We start from the raw sequence: 16,603 nt of genomic DNA, 5'->3' as shown, positions 1-16,603 counted from the left end.
TCAGGGTGATCTATTAGTTCTAGGGCAGCCTGGTCTACATATCAAGTTCCAGAACAGCAAGACTGCAATAGTCAGATTGTCCCAACTCCCCCTAAAATTTTTATTTTTATTTTATCTATATGAGTGTTTGACTACATGTATGTGTGTATATGGCTTGTGTTTCTGGTGTCCAAGGAGATAAGAAGAGGGTGTTAGATCCCCTGGAAACTGAGTTATAAATGGTTATGAGTCACCATGTGTGTGCTAGGTGCCAAAAATGGGTCCTCTGAAAGAGCAGCAAGTGTTCTTTATTGCAGGGTGATCTCTCCAGCTCATGACCAACTCTTGAGCTTCCTGTCTCTACTCTCCAAGTGCTGGGATTATTACAGGCTTGTACCATCATACTTGGGTTCTATCTTCCTATTTGTCTATTATAAAAACTGTTCTTTGATCATTTAATGTATCACATCTAAGGAAAGTAAGAAAAAATACTCCTGTCTTATTTAATTATTCTCTTCTCAAAGATATTTTTCCAAGATTACTTAAGCCTGTAAGTGCACTGTCTCAGAATCTTCTAATTAGTTTAGAAGAGTAGCATTCACTCCTGTCTTTCTTTCTCCTTTTCATGCTGTTGCTTGAAGGAACTAGTCTTCCTGTTTGTGTCCAACCTTCTGTGCTTGTTGACTTGCTTTTTGCTGACTAGTTTCAGGTGATAGTGTCTTGGGTTTTACAATCTGTTGCATCACTATTAGTTATGAGTTCCATGACTTTAATACTTTATTGCTAACTTTTCCTAATAGGAATTCTGAGGACAGTGAATCTGAGTATTTAAGAATACTTGAAATGCGAAAACAAGTTAAGCTTACTATAATGACTCACTTTCATGTTGAAAGGAGTTAAGTGTGTGCATCTCAGCTAAATTCACCAAATTGTCAGTGGGTGGCACTCTGTCTTCTGTTTAGAAAGAAAACCTAACCAGTTGGAGTTTGGGCCAATCAGTTCTCAAGAGTGTTTTATTATATAGTTTTTTTTTTTTTTTGTGTAGTGTTTTACTGAACATCCTTTCCTTGCTGCATTTTTTAGAAAAAAAATGTGGAAGAAATATTTTTATTCCTCCTACTTGGTTTACTTCATTGCCTTTTCTTTTCCATCTGAGCCTTTATAAGCAGACATCAATTGATGGCTCTGGTGCAAATGAAGTTTATGAATAGCTTGTGGATATGATAGTGGGCAGTGGTTCCTTTTTTTAAGTCTTCCCTTGTTTTACAGTAGGACTAAGAAATTGTGGAAAATTCTGAAATGCTTGTCAAAGACAGTCATCGTAAAACTGGCTTTATCCAGAAGGAGCTACTAGAGGAGGGCTTGCAGTTGGGAAGAGAGGTTGGTCGGCACAACACTGAATGTAAGAAAATGGGAGTTTATAGTCAAAGAATCAGGAGAGGGTGGGGAAGGTGGGAGTGGCTGGCAGGTTACTAGGAGGAAATGTCCAGGATAAGGGGCAGTTTCTGTTTAAAGTGACCTAACAGGATTCTGCTTCTGTAGGCAAGCTAGGATGATGAGATACCATTGGGTTTGTAGAGGTAAGGCGCCTAACCAGGTACCCAGAGTGACTGAGATGTGGATGGGAGAGGAGCTTTGACTGGCCGTAGTTCATTCATACCTCATTACCAAAGGGATTTAGGAGAATCTGACTGAAGTTTAATCAAGGAAAAGCTGTTTTTCAAAGAGAGCTAGGATTGCTTCTGCACTGTAATCATCTGTTTCTGTTGTGCTTTAGATTAGCCTAAAACTCTTACATTGGAGCCTTAGTGCATGTCTGTTGTCCTTACTCAGGTACTGTGCTCCAGATTTGAACGAGGAAACAAGGAATATTAAAGAAAACATTTTTAAACTGTTCATTTATTTTTTATTCAACGTTGTATATTGCCTCCATTCAGAAATAGTTGATGTATGTCAAACATATTACTTACATAATATTACGAAATTATTATGCATGTGTGTGTGATGTGTGCAGACATGATTGTGCCACAGTGTTCATATAGAGATCAGAGGACAACATTGTGGTGTTGTTTTTTCTCTTCTTTCACTTTATGTGGGTTCTGGGGATCCAGCTTCCTGGGCCTTCTCACAAACCCTCTTTTGTTTTTTGAGACAGGGTCTCAGGTACCCAGGCTTCCCTCAGACTTATTGTGTAGCTGAGATTGGACTTGAACTCCTGATCTTCATACCTCCTTCTTTCAAGTTAACTGTTTTATTTGATTATCTGAATTACCAAATTTTCTTTCATATGTGTTTGGAGTCAGATTTTAAATGTAATGGATTTTGTGGAACAAGCAAAATTTATTTTAATGAATTTGATTCAACCATGAGGAAAATGTTCCTTTTATTCTAATCTTTTGATGAGGATATCTTATTTAGACTTTGGGGATTGAATGGAGAGGCTCTTATATATAGTGTAATTTGCACTCTGTGTGCAGATGGTATATTTTGGTAAAATAATTTTCTCCTGTGTCTTAGTTAAGGTTTCTGTTACTATGAAAAGATGTCACAACCATAGCAACTCTTAATAAAGGAAACCATGTAATTGGGACTGGCTTACAGGTTCAGAGGTCAGGAAATAAGGGTGCTGAAGAAGGAGCTGAGGGTTATACCTATTGATTGGCAGGCATCAAGGAAGAGAGATGAACACTGGCCCTGGCTTGATCATTTGAAACCTTAAAAGCCCACACCCCAAGTGACACTCTTCCTCCTACAAAGTCTCAACTCCTAAATGTGCCACTCCCTAGTAACTAAGCATTTTCAAATCTATGAGTCTAGGGGAGCCATTTCTATTGTTTTATCCCCCTCCCCTTTGGTTTTTCGAGACAGGGTTTTTCTGTAACTTTGGAGCCTGTCTTGGAACTCACACTTTAGACCAGACTGGCCTCAAACTCACAGAGATCTATCTGCCTCTGCCTCCTAAGTGCTGGGATTAAATGTGTGCACCACCACTGCCTGTTTTTTTGTTTTTTGTTTTTTTAATTTTTTTCAAGACAGGATTTCTCCATGTAGTCCCGAGCTGTTCCTATTCAAACCTTCACATCCTGGTACCAGAAGTTAATGCTTAAAAATTATAATAATTAAGATCATTTTGTTCATTTGTTGTCATTACTTAAAACACTTAATATAAATCTGGCATGATTTTGAAATGTACTGGTTCATTCAGGGTGTCCGATTTTTCCTTAATGTTTGCCTTCTTGAGCAAATGCCAGTTTCTATGTGGTTGACTCTCTTCTCAAGCTTAATCTTTCATTAGTTTATTTATTAATGACACGGTCTCAGTGTGTAGCTAGCTCAGCTTGGCTTCAAATGTGAGATTCTCTTTCCTTAGTTTAATGAGTCCTGAAGTCACAAGTGTGCACCAATTTGCCTAGTTTAATCTTGTTTTAAATTAGGCTTCTTTTGCTTGTTTTTTTGTGATGGGGTCTCAGTGTGTATGACAGGCTCGCCTGTGATTCTCCTACCTCAGCCTCCTGATTTTATAGGTTAATGCCAACCTATCAGGCTAGATTTTAATCTTATTTTACTTTGAGGCACTAAAGAATACTTATCACCATCAATTTTTCATTTTCTAGTGAATTTAGCATATGGTGGTATTGGACAGTATTGAGAAGAAGATCCTGTGGCTATCTGAACTTGTTCCAAATTACATTTGTACATTACTTGTTTTACAAGGCTATCTCAGGCTGACCTTACCTTCTTGGCAGTCCTCTTGCCTCAACCTTCCAAGGGTCGGGATTATAGTCAAGTGTCACTGCTGTATCTGTACACCGTGTACATGGGAAACGTTGAAGATAGTGCTGGTTTGTGCTTCAGAGTGTCACACTGGCAGGTGGAGACTTACTGTATACTCAGTAAAGGAATCTGGTGTATGCTTCTGTCCTTCCCCTTCTTTTTTATGCCAAGGACAGGCATCAGGATCTGAAGCATGCCAGACAAGTGCTATATAAATGAGCCATTTCCCAGCCCATTGATCAGTTTTTAAACATTGGTACTGGTCAGGAACGTAGTCTGAAAGTCATGTGGTTTGTATGTCTTTAGCTTTAAATACTTAAACACCGTGGAGAGAACTGCAGGAGGAACACAGAAGGTCAGACTAACTTTATCATTTATCATCGTGTGTCAATATGTGTGACTTACTGAGTGATGGTCCATAAATGGTTGTTTGGAAATCTGAGTTTTCAATCCATTAGTGAGTGCAAAAACGTAAGCCAAAAATAATCACCAGTTTGTAAATATAGATATTATTAGGGTAAACATTGTTTTAAGAGACTAATTTTTTAGGTTTGTCTCTGTGTGTGTGTGTTTAAAGCAATAGTCTGTGAACACTAATCATTATATTGTAGTTAAAATCTTTGAAGCATCACCATAAATACTTTTTAACTATTTCAAATCTCACTGAATATGTGTTTTTTGTTGTAAGACCACATGTAATTGCTTGTATTTGTAATTTATTATTAAAACAAGTGATGTGCAAATTTGATGCTTTTTCTTGCAGTTAGCTTCTGGAATTTATAGCTTTGCCTGTTCTCTGTGGAACCATCATACAGACACATTCCTGCAGCAGATTTCTTCTGGCAGTGAAACTGCAGTTCTGAGTTCACTAGAGCGAACACTACTGTCCTTAAAAGGTACTGTTAAACCAGATGTGCTTCAGCACAGTTGCCAAGTAGTTGCTCGGACAGATTTCTTTCTCTGTTGTCCTTAGGAAAAATGGGTTGATTTCTCTGTAAGATAAGAACTAGGGAGCTTTTTTTCTTTTCTAAGAAACTTATCAAAATACCAAGTCATTTCAAATGTATGAATTGTATGTTACTTTGGTCTCAGTTCTCTGAATATGGTTTTTTTTTTTTCCATGTGCTTCTATTTTCCCTTACATTTCTTAGTCTGGTCCCTACTTTTACCATGTCCTTACAGTTTTAGTTCTAACTCGCTTGGTTGAATGGTGTCTCTCAAGTCTCTTTTCCTTAAACTTGACCTTTGACGTTTTTGTGCCTCAGGCTTGGCTGGACTCTAGGAGATGGCAGTAGGGAAGCTGTTTTGGGCTGTGCTTTCCTTACCGTGTTTGTGAGCATTCTTGTAGCATCATTTCCATCTTGCCTTCCATGGACCAAGTTCCCTGTGTTCTTACTAGAGCCCGCGCTTCCTGTACCTCTGAGCCACCCTTTCTCCTCCCCAAACCAGTCTGGTGGCTAGCACTGTGGTTTCTTTGTTCTATTTGTTTTTCCTCATAGAACTTGTTTTCCTCTTCCTGAAATGAGCCCTGTTTTGCATTTTTAAAAGTTTTGTTTATAAGATCTTTAAACATACTCAGCCCTTTACCTTGGGATCTCACTGTGCACTCTTGCCACTGTCTAGGGCATCCTTTACATGAACTGACTAGACAGTGTCTGCACAACTCCTAAGATGAGTTCTCCGAACAAATGTGTGAATGGTTTTAAAGTACTGTCCACATTTTAAGAAATTGGACTGTAGACAATCATATGCCTAGCTTAATTTGTTTGTTTGTTTTCCCAACACAGGCTGATCTGGAACTCAGTATATAGGTAACCTAGGCCGGTCTTGAACTCAGAGGTCTATCTTCCTCTGCGTCTTGAGTTCTGGGATTAAAGATTTACAACACTACTACTACATCCAGCCTAAATTTAATTTTAACATATGGTCTTTGGGCTCATGAACACTATCTAATAGATAATTATATAGTAATATAGATAGCAATTCTTATTTAATAAAGTGACTTTAATTTTGGCTTAGGCTGGGATGAGGCTCAACATTAGTGTCTCCTCTTGGGATTCAAGAGGCTCTGTGTTCTTCCCTATTCTTCCAGATTGTCTCATACTATCATCCTTGTTGTGGAATTGTGCTGTTTTACATAAATTGCACTGTTGAATCCTTTAGTAACTATGAAATCAGATGTAGTAACCACATTTTCCCTGAGGAAAGTCGATATAGAAAAATTGCCCTAAGTAATAGAGTACTGAAAAAGGGACTTCAACCTGTCTCAGATTCAAAATCCATTACCTTAATTGCCCCTGTGCATAAGGATTTTAGTTACCATAAGATGTAATAGTCATAATTAAGCACTCTATTCCAGATATGAGAACAATTTAGTTTTATATTGGTTTTAGGAGACATACTTTATTTTCATATAAGCTAAAGTTGAAGTTTTTAGTTGTATCTTAAAATTTCTAAGAATAAATTACCCTTAATGTCAAAATCTTACTACAGTTATATATCTAGTATAGCGACATGTGAGAACAACCACTGTTCATGTTGTTCAGAAGAACCAGATTTGCTTTTTTTCCATCTTCCTCTCGGAGAGGCAGCTTCGCTTCTGCCTCCCCACTTCTCTGCTTACCCCCTTCTCTGTCTCTTTCTCCTCTCCTCTCCTTCCCTCTCCCTCTCTCTCTCTCTCTCTCTCTCTCTCTCTCTCTCTCTCTCTCTCTCTCTCTCTCTCTCTCTCTCTCTCCCCCCCCTTTACCCTTCCTCCTCCATAACCCCCTGAATAAACATTCAACCTCAAAAAAAAAAAAAAAAAAAAAAGAAGAACCAGATTTTGTGCTCACTCAGATGATTACCTCTCTGGATCTGCTAAGTGGGAAGTGTCTTTGAGTTGGTTGAGTTTGTTATTCAGATTCATTATAATTATGATTGTAGTAGAATAAAATATGAAGAAATACAGTTCAAATGAAACTTTCTTTGCTTTTCAGTGCTACGTAAGTTAACTGTGAATGGATTTGTGGAACCTCATAAGAATTTGGAGGTGATGGTAAGAAACAGAAAGGATTTATGACAAGTGACCTTGGGAAAGTGTTTGGTGTTTTTTCTGACTATCTTTTTATCTGGTATTGATTTGGAATAGTTTTTAATTAAGTGGTTATCTAGGTCTTTCTTGTGTGTTTTTTTTTTATCATTGTCTCTATGTTATAGTGAATTTTATAGTTGTCTGCTTTCACCATATCAAAGTGGCTGTTACATAAAGGAGGGGAAATGGCCTAGGATAGTTTTTCAACTTATAGGATACACTGACAGCGTTAATTTGAATTTAAGTCGAAGTGAATCCCTAAGATTTTTAATGCTGTTTTAACATTATTAGGTGAATTCTAAATTGTCAATTAAGTCTTCGATATTTTTCTATATTTAAAAATGAAATATTGTTTCTTCTTAATAGTGATACATGATCTTTACACGAAGTTTGATGAATAAATCCATGAGCCTTAGATATAGTTAGTTATAACATGTTTGCCTTCTCATAATGTGAGGCCTATGTTAGACCCCTACCTAGCGCTGCAAAATAAAAACAACATTCTTTTGCTATGATCAAGCACCATGGTCAAAGCAACTCATAAAAGAAAGCATTTAATTGGGTTTATGGTTTTAGAAGGTTACAGCAAAGGCATGTTGATAGGAGATCAAACACCATGACCATAACCATGGAGAAGGCATTTGATTGGGCTTATGGTTTTAGAAGGTTAGAAGAGTCCATGGTGTAGCAAAGCTTTTGTAACAGGAGCAGCTGAGAGTTTACATCTAAATCTGCAAGCAGGAGGCAGAGAGGACACTGGTAATGGCATAAGTCTTTTGAAATTTGAAATCTGTTCACCAGTGACACACCTCTTCTAACAAGAGCACACCTCTTCCCACACAGTTCCACTAACTGGGGACCAAGTATTTAAACATATAATCCATGGGGGCTATTTTCATTCAAAACACTACAACCTACAAACTAAGGGTGTGTGTAAACAGTATGTGTGTGTAAACAACCTTATACTAGCCCATATAGGTTGTTATCTTAGTTACAGTTCTCTTGCTGTGAAGAGACAACATGATCAAGGTAGCTTATAAAAAAAAAAGCATTAATTTGGGGGCTTACTTACAGTGTCTGAGGGGTAGTCCATGATTATTGCAGCAGGGAACATGGAGGCAGGCAGGCATGGCGCTGAAGCAACAGTAGCTGAGAACTTACATCCTGAATTGTAGGCAACAGTTGACTGGGCCTGTATAAATGAAGGTTTTTCTCCTGCCTGCCAGTTCCCGAATAACCACTCTGAGGCTTAATATTAATAACAAACAGTTTGGCCTATTAGCTCAAGCTTATTATATATTATTATAAACTTATAATTATTATAAACTTTATAATTATTATAAACTCTTACAACTAAAATTAACCCATTTCTATTAGTCTATATTTTACCACGAGGCTCTTGTTACCTCACATCTTGTTTCCCCGGCAACTGCTGGCATCTCCCTGACTCTCTCTTCTTCTTCCCTATATCTTTGCTTGGATTTCTCATCTGGTTCTGTTCTTCCTGGCAAATTGGCCAAATCAGATTCTTTATTAACCATATTGACGCATATAGAAGGACATCCCATGTCAGGCATGGCATGGGCTTTTGAAACCTCCAAAGCCCACCCTGTAGTGACGCAGCTCTTCCATCAAGGCCACATTTCCTAATCCTTACCATACACTCCAATAACTGGAAACCAAACATTCAGTGAGACTGTTGGGACCATTTTTATTCAGCCTGCTACAGTTGTACTATATATTCACTGTTGATATATATCTTTTTTTTCTTCTGTGCACAAGCTTATAGCTCTGTAATTTCTTCTTAAATACATGATGAGTTTAGCCCAGTTTACATGTTCTGTGGGGATATTTTGGGGCTGAATGAAGTTGAGGGAAGTAGTACATTTAGTTAGGGCCTCCTAAAAGATACTGAAGAGTCTTCCTGTTGGTTTGCATTTGATGATGCATTGTTGCTGAGCATGATACACACCTGTAATACCATTTTCTTGGCATGTTCTGACAGGAAGACTGCAAGTTTGAGTACAGATTGAGATATGCAAGACCATATCTCAAAATAAAAAGGGGTGGGAATATACCTTAGTGATACAGACTTGCCTAGCATGTGTAGGCCTTGAGGTTGTTATGTTCATGACCGTTTTCCTTTAGTCTGTAGCCTATTGGGCTTCTAGGCATATTTGACCAACTCTAGCTCTTTCAGATACTTGTATAAAAATTATGTTTAGAATCCTTGACAAAAAGTGTAAGGTTATGTTTACAACAGAATACATTGAGACATCTTAAAATGTATTCTTTTCTAGGGTTTTTTACATGGAATATTTGAACGTCTCAAACAGTTTCTGGAGTGCAGTAAGTCCTTCCATTGCATGTTGACTTTAGAACTGACATTCAGTGCTGTTTATTATTCATTAACAGCTGGGATTAATGAGGGTTAATATAGATTAGTAAACTATTCCTAACGCATCAGCAGCTTCTACTCTGTACATGCAAATCTGTAGATAGCGATTTGTCTCAGTGTCACATTTGGATCATCTGAGTGAGATCTCGGGAGTAGAGCAGGTCCTGTATGTGGTTAGAATGAGTGAGGTCTCGGGAGTAGAACAGGTCCTGTATGTGGTTAGAATGAGTGTCTTAGAAGTTGGTAACTAACTTGAGGCTGAATCAGAAGCTTAGTTTTGCCTCCATATACTTGTCCCAAGACTAGAGGAAACCCTTTCCTAAAATTCTGTGTTGTCTGTGCACTCCTTCCTTTAACTAATACTGCTGCCCTAGGCATGGCAATTTTCTTTAAGAAGTAATATGTATAGAATATGCCCAGTTCTGTTTAGATTATCTCTTTTAGTATAGTTTATATTTCACTGATATAAATGTCCTTCCTTAAATGATACTTTATGTAATCTTTTGTAATCCAAAGCTCCATAAAGGAAGTTTTGCATTTATGTTTGTGTTGTACTGGTGACTTGTTATCCTGTCTCTTCCATATATGTGATTGTGAACACCTTTGCTCGGGATGCATTTGTACTAGTGTGTGTGTGTGTGTGTGTGTACAGTGAGTGTGTTTAGACACTTGCTATCTGAATCTTAATCTCATTTGTAGGGGTTGTTGATTATTTTATGCCTGTCATTTTTAATATAGCAAATACTTTATTGAACCTGTTGCCAGGCATTTTGTATTGTGTAGTTAAATTAAAACAAAACAAAACCCAGGTCCCTTTGCCCTGGTCATCACCAAGACGGTACCAAAGTTAGCTGAATGAGGTGTATGTCAAAGTGGATTATAGAGAGTGATGAGAGAGCAAAGGAACGGAAGGACTGATAGTATCCAGAATGTGCAAATTAGGAGGAAGAGTTTTCAGAATAAAAGTATGACAAAATAATAATGAATACATTATTCTTTAGGTGCTTTGTGTTTGAAAAATGCTTCAAATACAACCGATTTAGTCCTTAAAAATGTGATTTGTAATTTGTTGCTAAAATTATCATTTTTTAAAAAAAATGTGTTCACTTTATATTTTAGAATTAATTTTGTTTATTGTAACATTGATGGTTACTCGGTTTATTAGGTACAAATCTTGTTACTGCTTTTTTAATCATGAATTTCTTATGTGAAATATCTCTTTTTTGTTAAAGTTTTAATGCTTTTTGTAATTTTACAGACTATTAAAAACTTGAATTATATTCTTAATAGGTAGAAATATAGGTACAGATAATGTATGTCGAGATAGGCTGGAAAAGACCATCATTCTTTTCACTAAAGTGGTAAGTGTTCTTTTTGGTTGTATATGTTTTTTTTCAAGTAAAACACACCTCATATTTAGAAAGGAAAATATATTTGTATATTTGTATAGTTTTTACTTTAATGAAAGAAAACATGTTTTAAGTCTTTGGAAAACTGAAATCACCTTTGTTATCTTTAAACTTTAAAAACATGTATAGTAATTAAATTTGCCTGTAAAATGTCATAATGTGTAAGTTAACTGGATGTAAAAGAATCAATTCTAGTTGGTTATGTAGTGGTTGATGGATTGCCTAGTATGCACTAAGCCTTCCGTTTTGTTAGCACTACTGGGAAAATAAAATCAACTATAATGACTATAAACTTGAGTTTTCTAAAGTTCATTATTCTTAGGTCTACTAGAGATCTAAGGGGAAAAAAGGAAAAAGCAGTTCAGCCAGAAGTAGATCAGATGCAGCTGGTAACTATAATATCACAGGGTATATTCAGAATGAATATCAGAATATTATCACAATTACCACATCTTTTGAAAGGAATTTATGGTTGTACTGCCCAATGGCTGATAAAGTCAATTTTATATAATATTTTATGAAAATTGGGGCTTGGAGAATTGGGAGAAATAAAAAGAACTGTGTTCTATCACTTAGGAAGGCCTGACTGGAGACTGCACTCAAAATGGGTACTTGAAGATGGTCAGAATATTTGTTTTTTTCTTTTATCGATGCTTTATTGTTAGGGTTAGATTTGAATGTCAGTATCTTCATTTCTTACATTCTAGGTAGTATCAATCAAAATCAAATCAATTTAACCTTTAAAAACCCAATATAAAGCTGATGTGTGTGTTTGTTTACTTGCTTTCTTTTCTATTTATTTATATAGTTTGAGACAGACTCTTCTCTGTGTAGCTCTGGCAGTCATAGAAATCAAATATGGTTCATAAAGAAGACAGTCTTATTTTTAATGTCTTCTAACTATTGTTCTTTTAAAAAGCCTGTAATATACACCTAACGTTTTTTATATCACATTTACTCATTGTTACAAAGTTAATAGTATCTTTTCGGTCTCTGCATTAGAAATTCTAGAAAGTTCTTTATGAGGGTAAAGCTTGGAAAAAAAATCTATGATTTGTGATATATTCCAAGAAGGGTCATAGTGTATCTGAATCTGTTATGCCCGGAGTTCCCATGAAGGTTAAAACTAGTTAAATAGTTATTAGAAAATCGGAGTAATATGTTCTATAATGATTTTGTACAAAATACCATTCAAGCTTTTCTTTTCTTTATAGCTCTTGGACTTCTTGGATCAGCACCCCATTTCATTTACTCCCCTAATTCAGAGGTCACTGGAATTTTCTGTAAGCTATGTTTTTACTGAAGTTGGTGAAGGTGTTACGTTTGAGCGATTCATTGTCCAGTGCATGAATCTTATTAAGATGATTGTCAAAAATTATGCTTATAAGCCATCCAAAAATTTTGAAGGTAATACTCCACTGATTTTTTTTTTAGAAAAATTTTAATCCAAGTGTGATGTAATTACTATCGTAATACAGTTTTTGTGACATTCATTTTAATATGAAAATTCTATTGTTATGAGAAACACTTTACAATATAATTTGTGAATATTGGTTTTTAAAGTCAAATTGTTTATATTTCCTGACCTGTTTTGTAACACAGTAGATGATTTGAAACTTATACAATTTAGGAATTATTCCACAATAGCCTTTGCAGCTCCTTATTACTATTTGTTCTTATTCTTTATAGAATAAAACTTTTCTCTGACTTCTTACAAAGTTGAGTTGTTTGTAGACAAGGCTGAATTATATGCTGTGTTATCTGGAATGCTTTTGGTATAGGTGTGAAGGTGAATAAGGTCTTGTAGCAAGGTAGGAAGAATGGAAGAGATGGATTGGGAGGGAGATCATTTTGTATGTTGGGACAACATTGCAGTTGTGTATAAATTATAGTAGTTAGGATGCAGCTGGACTGATGAACTCATGCATTACAAATAACGGGAAGAGTACCTTAAAAATAGGTTCATACTGTTCACGAAGAGATTCATACTCAAGTATATCTTTTCTTCTGAAAGTACATTTTTTATTTTACTTAAAAGATCCGGCTTAGAGAGAATGACTAATCTATTAACTGGAAATTTTATTTTTCTAGATAGCAGCCCTGAAACAATTGAAGCCCATAAGATTAAGATGGCATTCTTCACATATCCCACGTTGACAGAGATATGTCGAAGATTAGTCTCTCATTATTTTTTATTAACTGAAGAAGAACTGACAATGTGGGAAGAAGATCCAGAAGGCTTTAGTAAGAATTAACTTTTCAGTTTTCATATGACTCTCTCTTTCATAAACAAGTATATGTTTGAATGATAGGGGAAAAACATTGCACTTCTGATTTTGGCTCCCTTTCCTTTCCTGTCCTGTCCTGTCTTTTTCTTTCCTTTTCTTTCCTCCCCTCCCCTTCTCTCCCCTCCTCTCCTCTCCTCCCTTGCTTTTGTTAAGGGTCTTTCTCTGTAGCTCTGACAGATTGTCCTAAAACTCACCATATAGACCAGGCTGGCCTTGAACCAAGTGCTGGGATTAAAGGCGCGTACCAGTACACCTTTGCCTTTTTAAAATGAAATTTGGAGCTCCAGTGGCGCAGTTGCTTAATGTGTGTATGCTGCTACACAATTAACTTACCTTCTCTTACCCTTTCAGGCAAAGTGAGAAGTAGAAAATAAGTTTCTTACTCAGATGCATTACACAGTTTTGTTCTGGAAAGAGATGTGTAACATTTTTAGCTGTCCTTAACTGGACATGGTGGTACACATATTTAGTCCCAGCACTCCAGTGGCAGAGGCAGGCAGGCAGATCTCAGAGTTTGAGGCCAGACTGGTTTACAGAGCAAGTTCCAGGACAGCTAAAGCTACAAAAAGAAACCAAGGAGAAGAAAGAAAAGAAAAAGAAAATAGCTTGTATTATGTAGTTTAGAATGAAAACATAGAATTAACTTCTAATCTCTTATAGGTTAGTTTCTGTTTTGTGATTCCATATTGAGCCTATACTGGAACTAGCTCTTGTAGACCAGGCTGGCCTCGAACTCACAGAGATCCGCCTGCCTCTGCCTCCCAAGTGCTGGGATTAAAGTTGTACACTACCACCTGGCTTGTATATTAATTTTTATAGGACAGGAAAAGTGAATCTTCTACCCCAAGCTTGTTTTTTTTTTAAATTTTTTAATTTAAAATTACATTTCACTTAGTGAGTAGATGCACATACCTGCACAATTTTTTTTTTCCTCTATTCTTTAGGCCGCAGGGAAGAAACTTTGGTTGTCAAGCTTGGCAGTAAGCACTGTTACCCTCTGAACCATCTTTCATGCACCTGGGAATATTTTTTAAAAAATATTTATTTATTTATGTATGTATGTATGTATGTATGTATGTATGTATGTATGTATACAATGTTCTCTCTGTGTTATACCTGCAGACCAGAAGAGGGTTGTGAGCCACCATGTGGTTTGCTGGGAATTGAACTCAGGACCTTTGGAAGAGCTAGCAATGCTTTTAACTGCTGAGCCCTCTCTCCAACCCCACCTGTGAATTTTTTTTTAATTATTAAAAATGCTCTTTTCTTTCATCTTCATATTCCTTAACAGTTGTGAGTTTCAGTAGTTGATAGATGCATAGCATAAATCTGCCAAGGTTGTTATAGAAAAGAGAAGAATCCTGTGTCTATGAAGCGTCTTTGTTGGGCTGCATAGATGCTAGAGTACAGTGTTTACCTCTGGGAGTGTGAGGATCAGAACTTGAATCCCTAGAACCCTTGTCAAAGCCACACGGCATAGTGGTGCCCCTCTCATCCCAGGGTGCAGGATGTGGGGACAAAGAATTACTGAGCAAATGTATTAACTAGATTTGCCTAAGTGGAGAGTCTGGGCCCAGTGAGAGACCTGTGCCACTGTAGCAGGTGGACAGTCATTAAAGGAAACACCACTTATATGCACTTATGCACCCCTACTCAATTGGACACACATATAACACTCACATTCACATGTGTGAATACACGTATAGACTACCTCTATGGGAAGCCCTTTGGCTGCACCAGGACATAGGCGATTTTACCCTCTTTCTGTAACTTTGACTAGATGCCCAAAGTTGTACATGTTTCTTCAATATTTTAAGATGGCTTTAAACTTTTGGGAACACTTATCCTCTCTGCTTTTATTCAGAAATTATTTTAAGCTATTTGGAAAATGGATTATTTCATCGCACAGTGTGTCCTTTTTTTCTAACTAGAATCTTATTTTTTCCTTTTTTTAAATTTGTTTTTTTAAAACAATCTTTTCTCATGTTGCATATCAATCCCAGTTCCCACTCACTCCCTTCCTTCTGCTCCTTCCAACTTCCCGCTCTCCTTCCAGTCCTCAGAGGGGGTAACACTTCCCATGGGGAGTCAACACAGTCTGGCATATCACTTTGAGGTAGACCAAGGCCTTCCTCCTTTTATCTAGTCTGTGCAAGGTATCCCTCTAAGAGAATGTGCTCCAAAAAGCCAGTTCAAGCACTAGGGATAAAGCCTGGTCCTACTGCCAGTGGTCCTACAGACTGCCCAAGCATCATAACTGTATCCATATTCAGAGGGCCTAGTTTGGTCCTATGCAGGTTGCCCCACTGTGAGTCCAGAGTCAGTGAGCTTCCATCAGGTTAGCTGTTTCTATGGGTATCCCCATCATGGTCTTGACCCCTTTGCTCATATTGCTCCTCTATCTCTTCAGCTTGGCTCCATGAGCTCAGCCCAGGCTTTTCTGTGAATCTCTACATCTGCTTCCATCAGATGCTTGATGAAGGTTCTATGATGACAGTTATGTGGGAAGGCCAGTTCAGAGACCTCTCCACTATTGCTTAGGGTCTTAGCTGGGGTCATCCTTGTGGATTCCTGGGATTTTCTCTAGTGCCAGGTTTCTCGCTAGCCCTCTCATGACTTTCTCAATCAAGAGAGCCCCTTCCTTGTTCTCCCTCTCTGTTCTTCCCCCATCTCAGCCATCCTGTTCCCCATCCTGTTCCCTCGTGTCCCCTCTCCCCCCAACACCATGCTCCTGATTTTCTCAGATCTGTGTTTCCCCTTCACAGGGGATCCATGCATGTCTCTTTTACTAGCCTCCTTATTACCTAGCTTCTCTGGGGTCATGTACTATAGGCTGATTATCCTTTTCTTTTTTGAGTTCTTGTATCTTTTGGGTATCAGGTAACTGTAGCCTTATAAAAAGAGTTTGGTATTGTCCTTCCATTTCTATTGTGTGAAGCAATTTGAGGAGTATAGGTGTTAGCTCTTTTTTGAAGTTCTGGTAGAATTTTTGCGCTGAAACCATCTGTTCCCAGAATTTTTTTGATTGGGGGACTTTTGATGACTGCTTTTATTTCCTTAGGAGTTATAGGTCTATTTAAATTGTTTACTTAGTCTTGATTTAATTTTGGTATGTTGAACCTATCCGGAAAAATGTCTTTTTTTTTTTTTTAATATTTTCCAATTCTGCGGAGTACAGGTTTTTGAAGTATGGCCAAATGATTCTCTGGATTTCCTCAGTGTCTGTTGTTCTTCCCCCCTTTTCATTTCTGATTTTATTAATTTGGATGTTCTCTCTCTGTCTTTTGTTTAGTTTGGATAAGGGTTTGTCTATCTTGTTCATTTTTTTTTTCCAAAAAGCCAGCTCTTTGTTTTATTGATTCTTTGTATTGTTTTCTTTCTATTTTATTGATTTTAGTCCTCAATTTGATTATTTCCTCTTATCTATTCCTCCAACTCTGCTTCTTTTTGTTCTAGAGCTTTCAAGTGTGCTGTTGAGTAGCTAGAGTGAGATTTCTCCAGGTTCTTTATGTAGGCATTTCATGCTATGAACTTTTTTATTAGTTCTGCTTTCATAGTGTCCCATAGGTTTGGTTATGTTGTGCCTTCATTTTTGTTGAATTCTAGGAAGTCTTTAATTTCTCTCTTTCTTTCTTCCTTGCCACCAGGGGTGATTCACTTGAGCATTGTTTAGTTTTCATGAGTT

The 16,603-nt window shown here is 37.1% G+C and overlaps 1 protein-coding gene across 3 annotated transcripts in view; it reads left to right on the top strand.

Moving 5' to 3' along the window:
- Ipo11 (importin 11) overlaps positions 1-16,603 on the top strand; it is a 159,886-nt gene that overhangs the window by 25,448 nt on the left and 117,835 nt on the right. For all 3 annotated transcript variants that reach the window (XM_005356759.3, XM_013349792.2, XM_005356758.2), the window contains 6 exons: positions 4,517-4,649; positions 6,729-6,787; positions 9,124-9,172; positions 10,512-10,582; positions 11,845-12,037; positions 12,722-12,874. In XM_005356759.3, the coding sequence (XP_005356816.1) occupies positions 4,517-4,649; positions 6,729-6,787; positions 9,124-9,172; positions 10,512-10,582; positions 11,845-12,037; positions 12,722-12,874 (658 nt within the window). The remainder of the gene's footprint in view (positions 1-4,516; positions 4,650-6,728; positions 6,788-9,123; positions 9,173-10,511; positions 10,583-11,844; positions 12,038-12,721; positions 12,875-16,603) is intronic.

Source organism: Microtus ochrogaster, chromosome 19, assembly GCF_000317375.1.
Source record: "Microtus ochrogaster isolate Prairie Vole_2 chromosome 19, MicOch1.0, whole genome shotgun sequence".
Lineage (NCBI taxonomy): Eukaryota > Metazoa > Chordata > Mammalia > Rodentia > Cricetidae > Microtus > Microtus ochrogaster.
The sequence above is the reverse complement of the archived record's forward strand: the minus strand, read 5'-3'. Positions and strand labels throughout refer to the sequence as shown.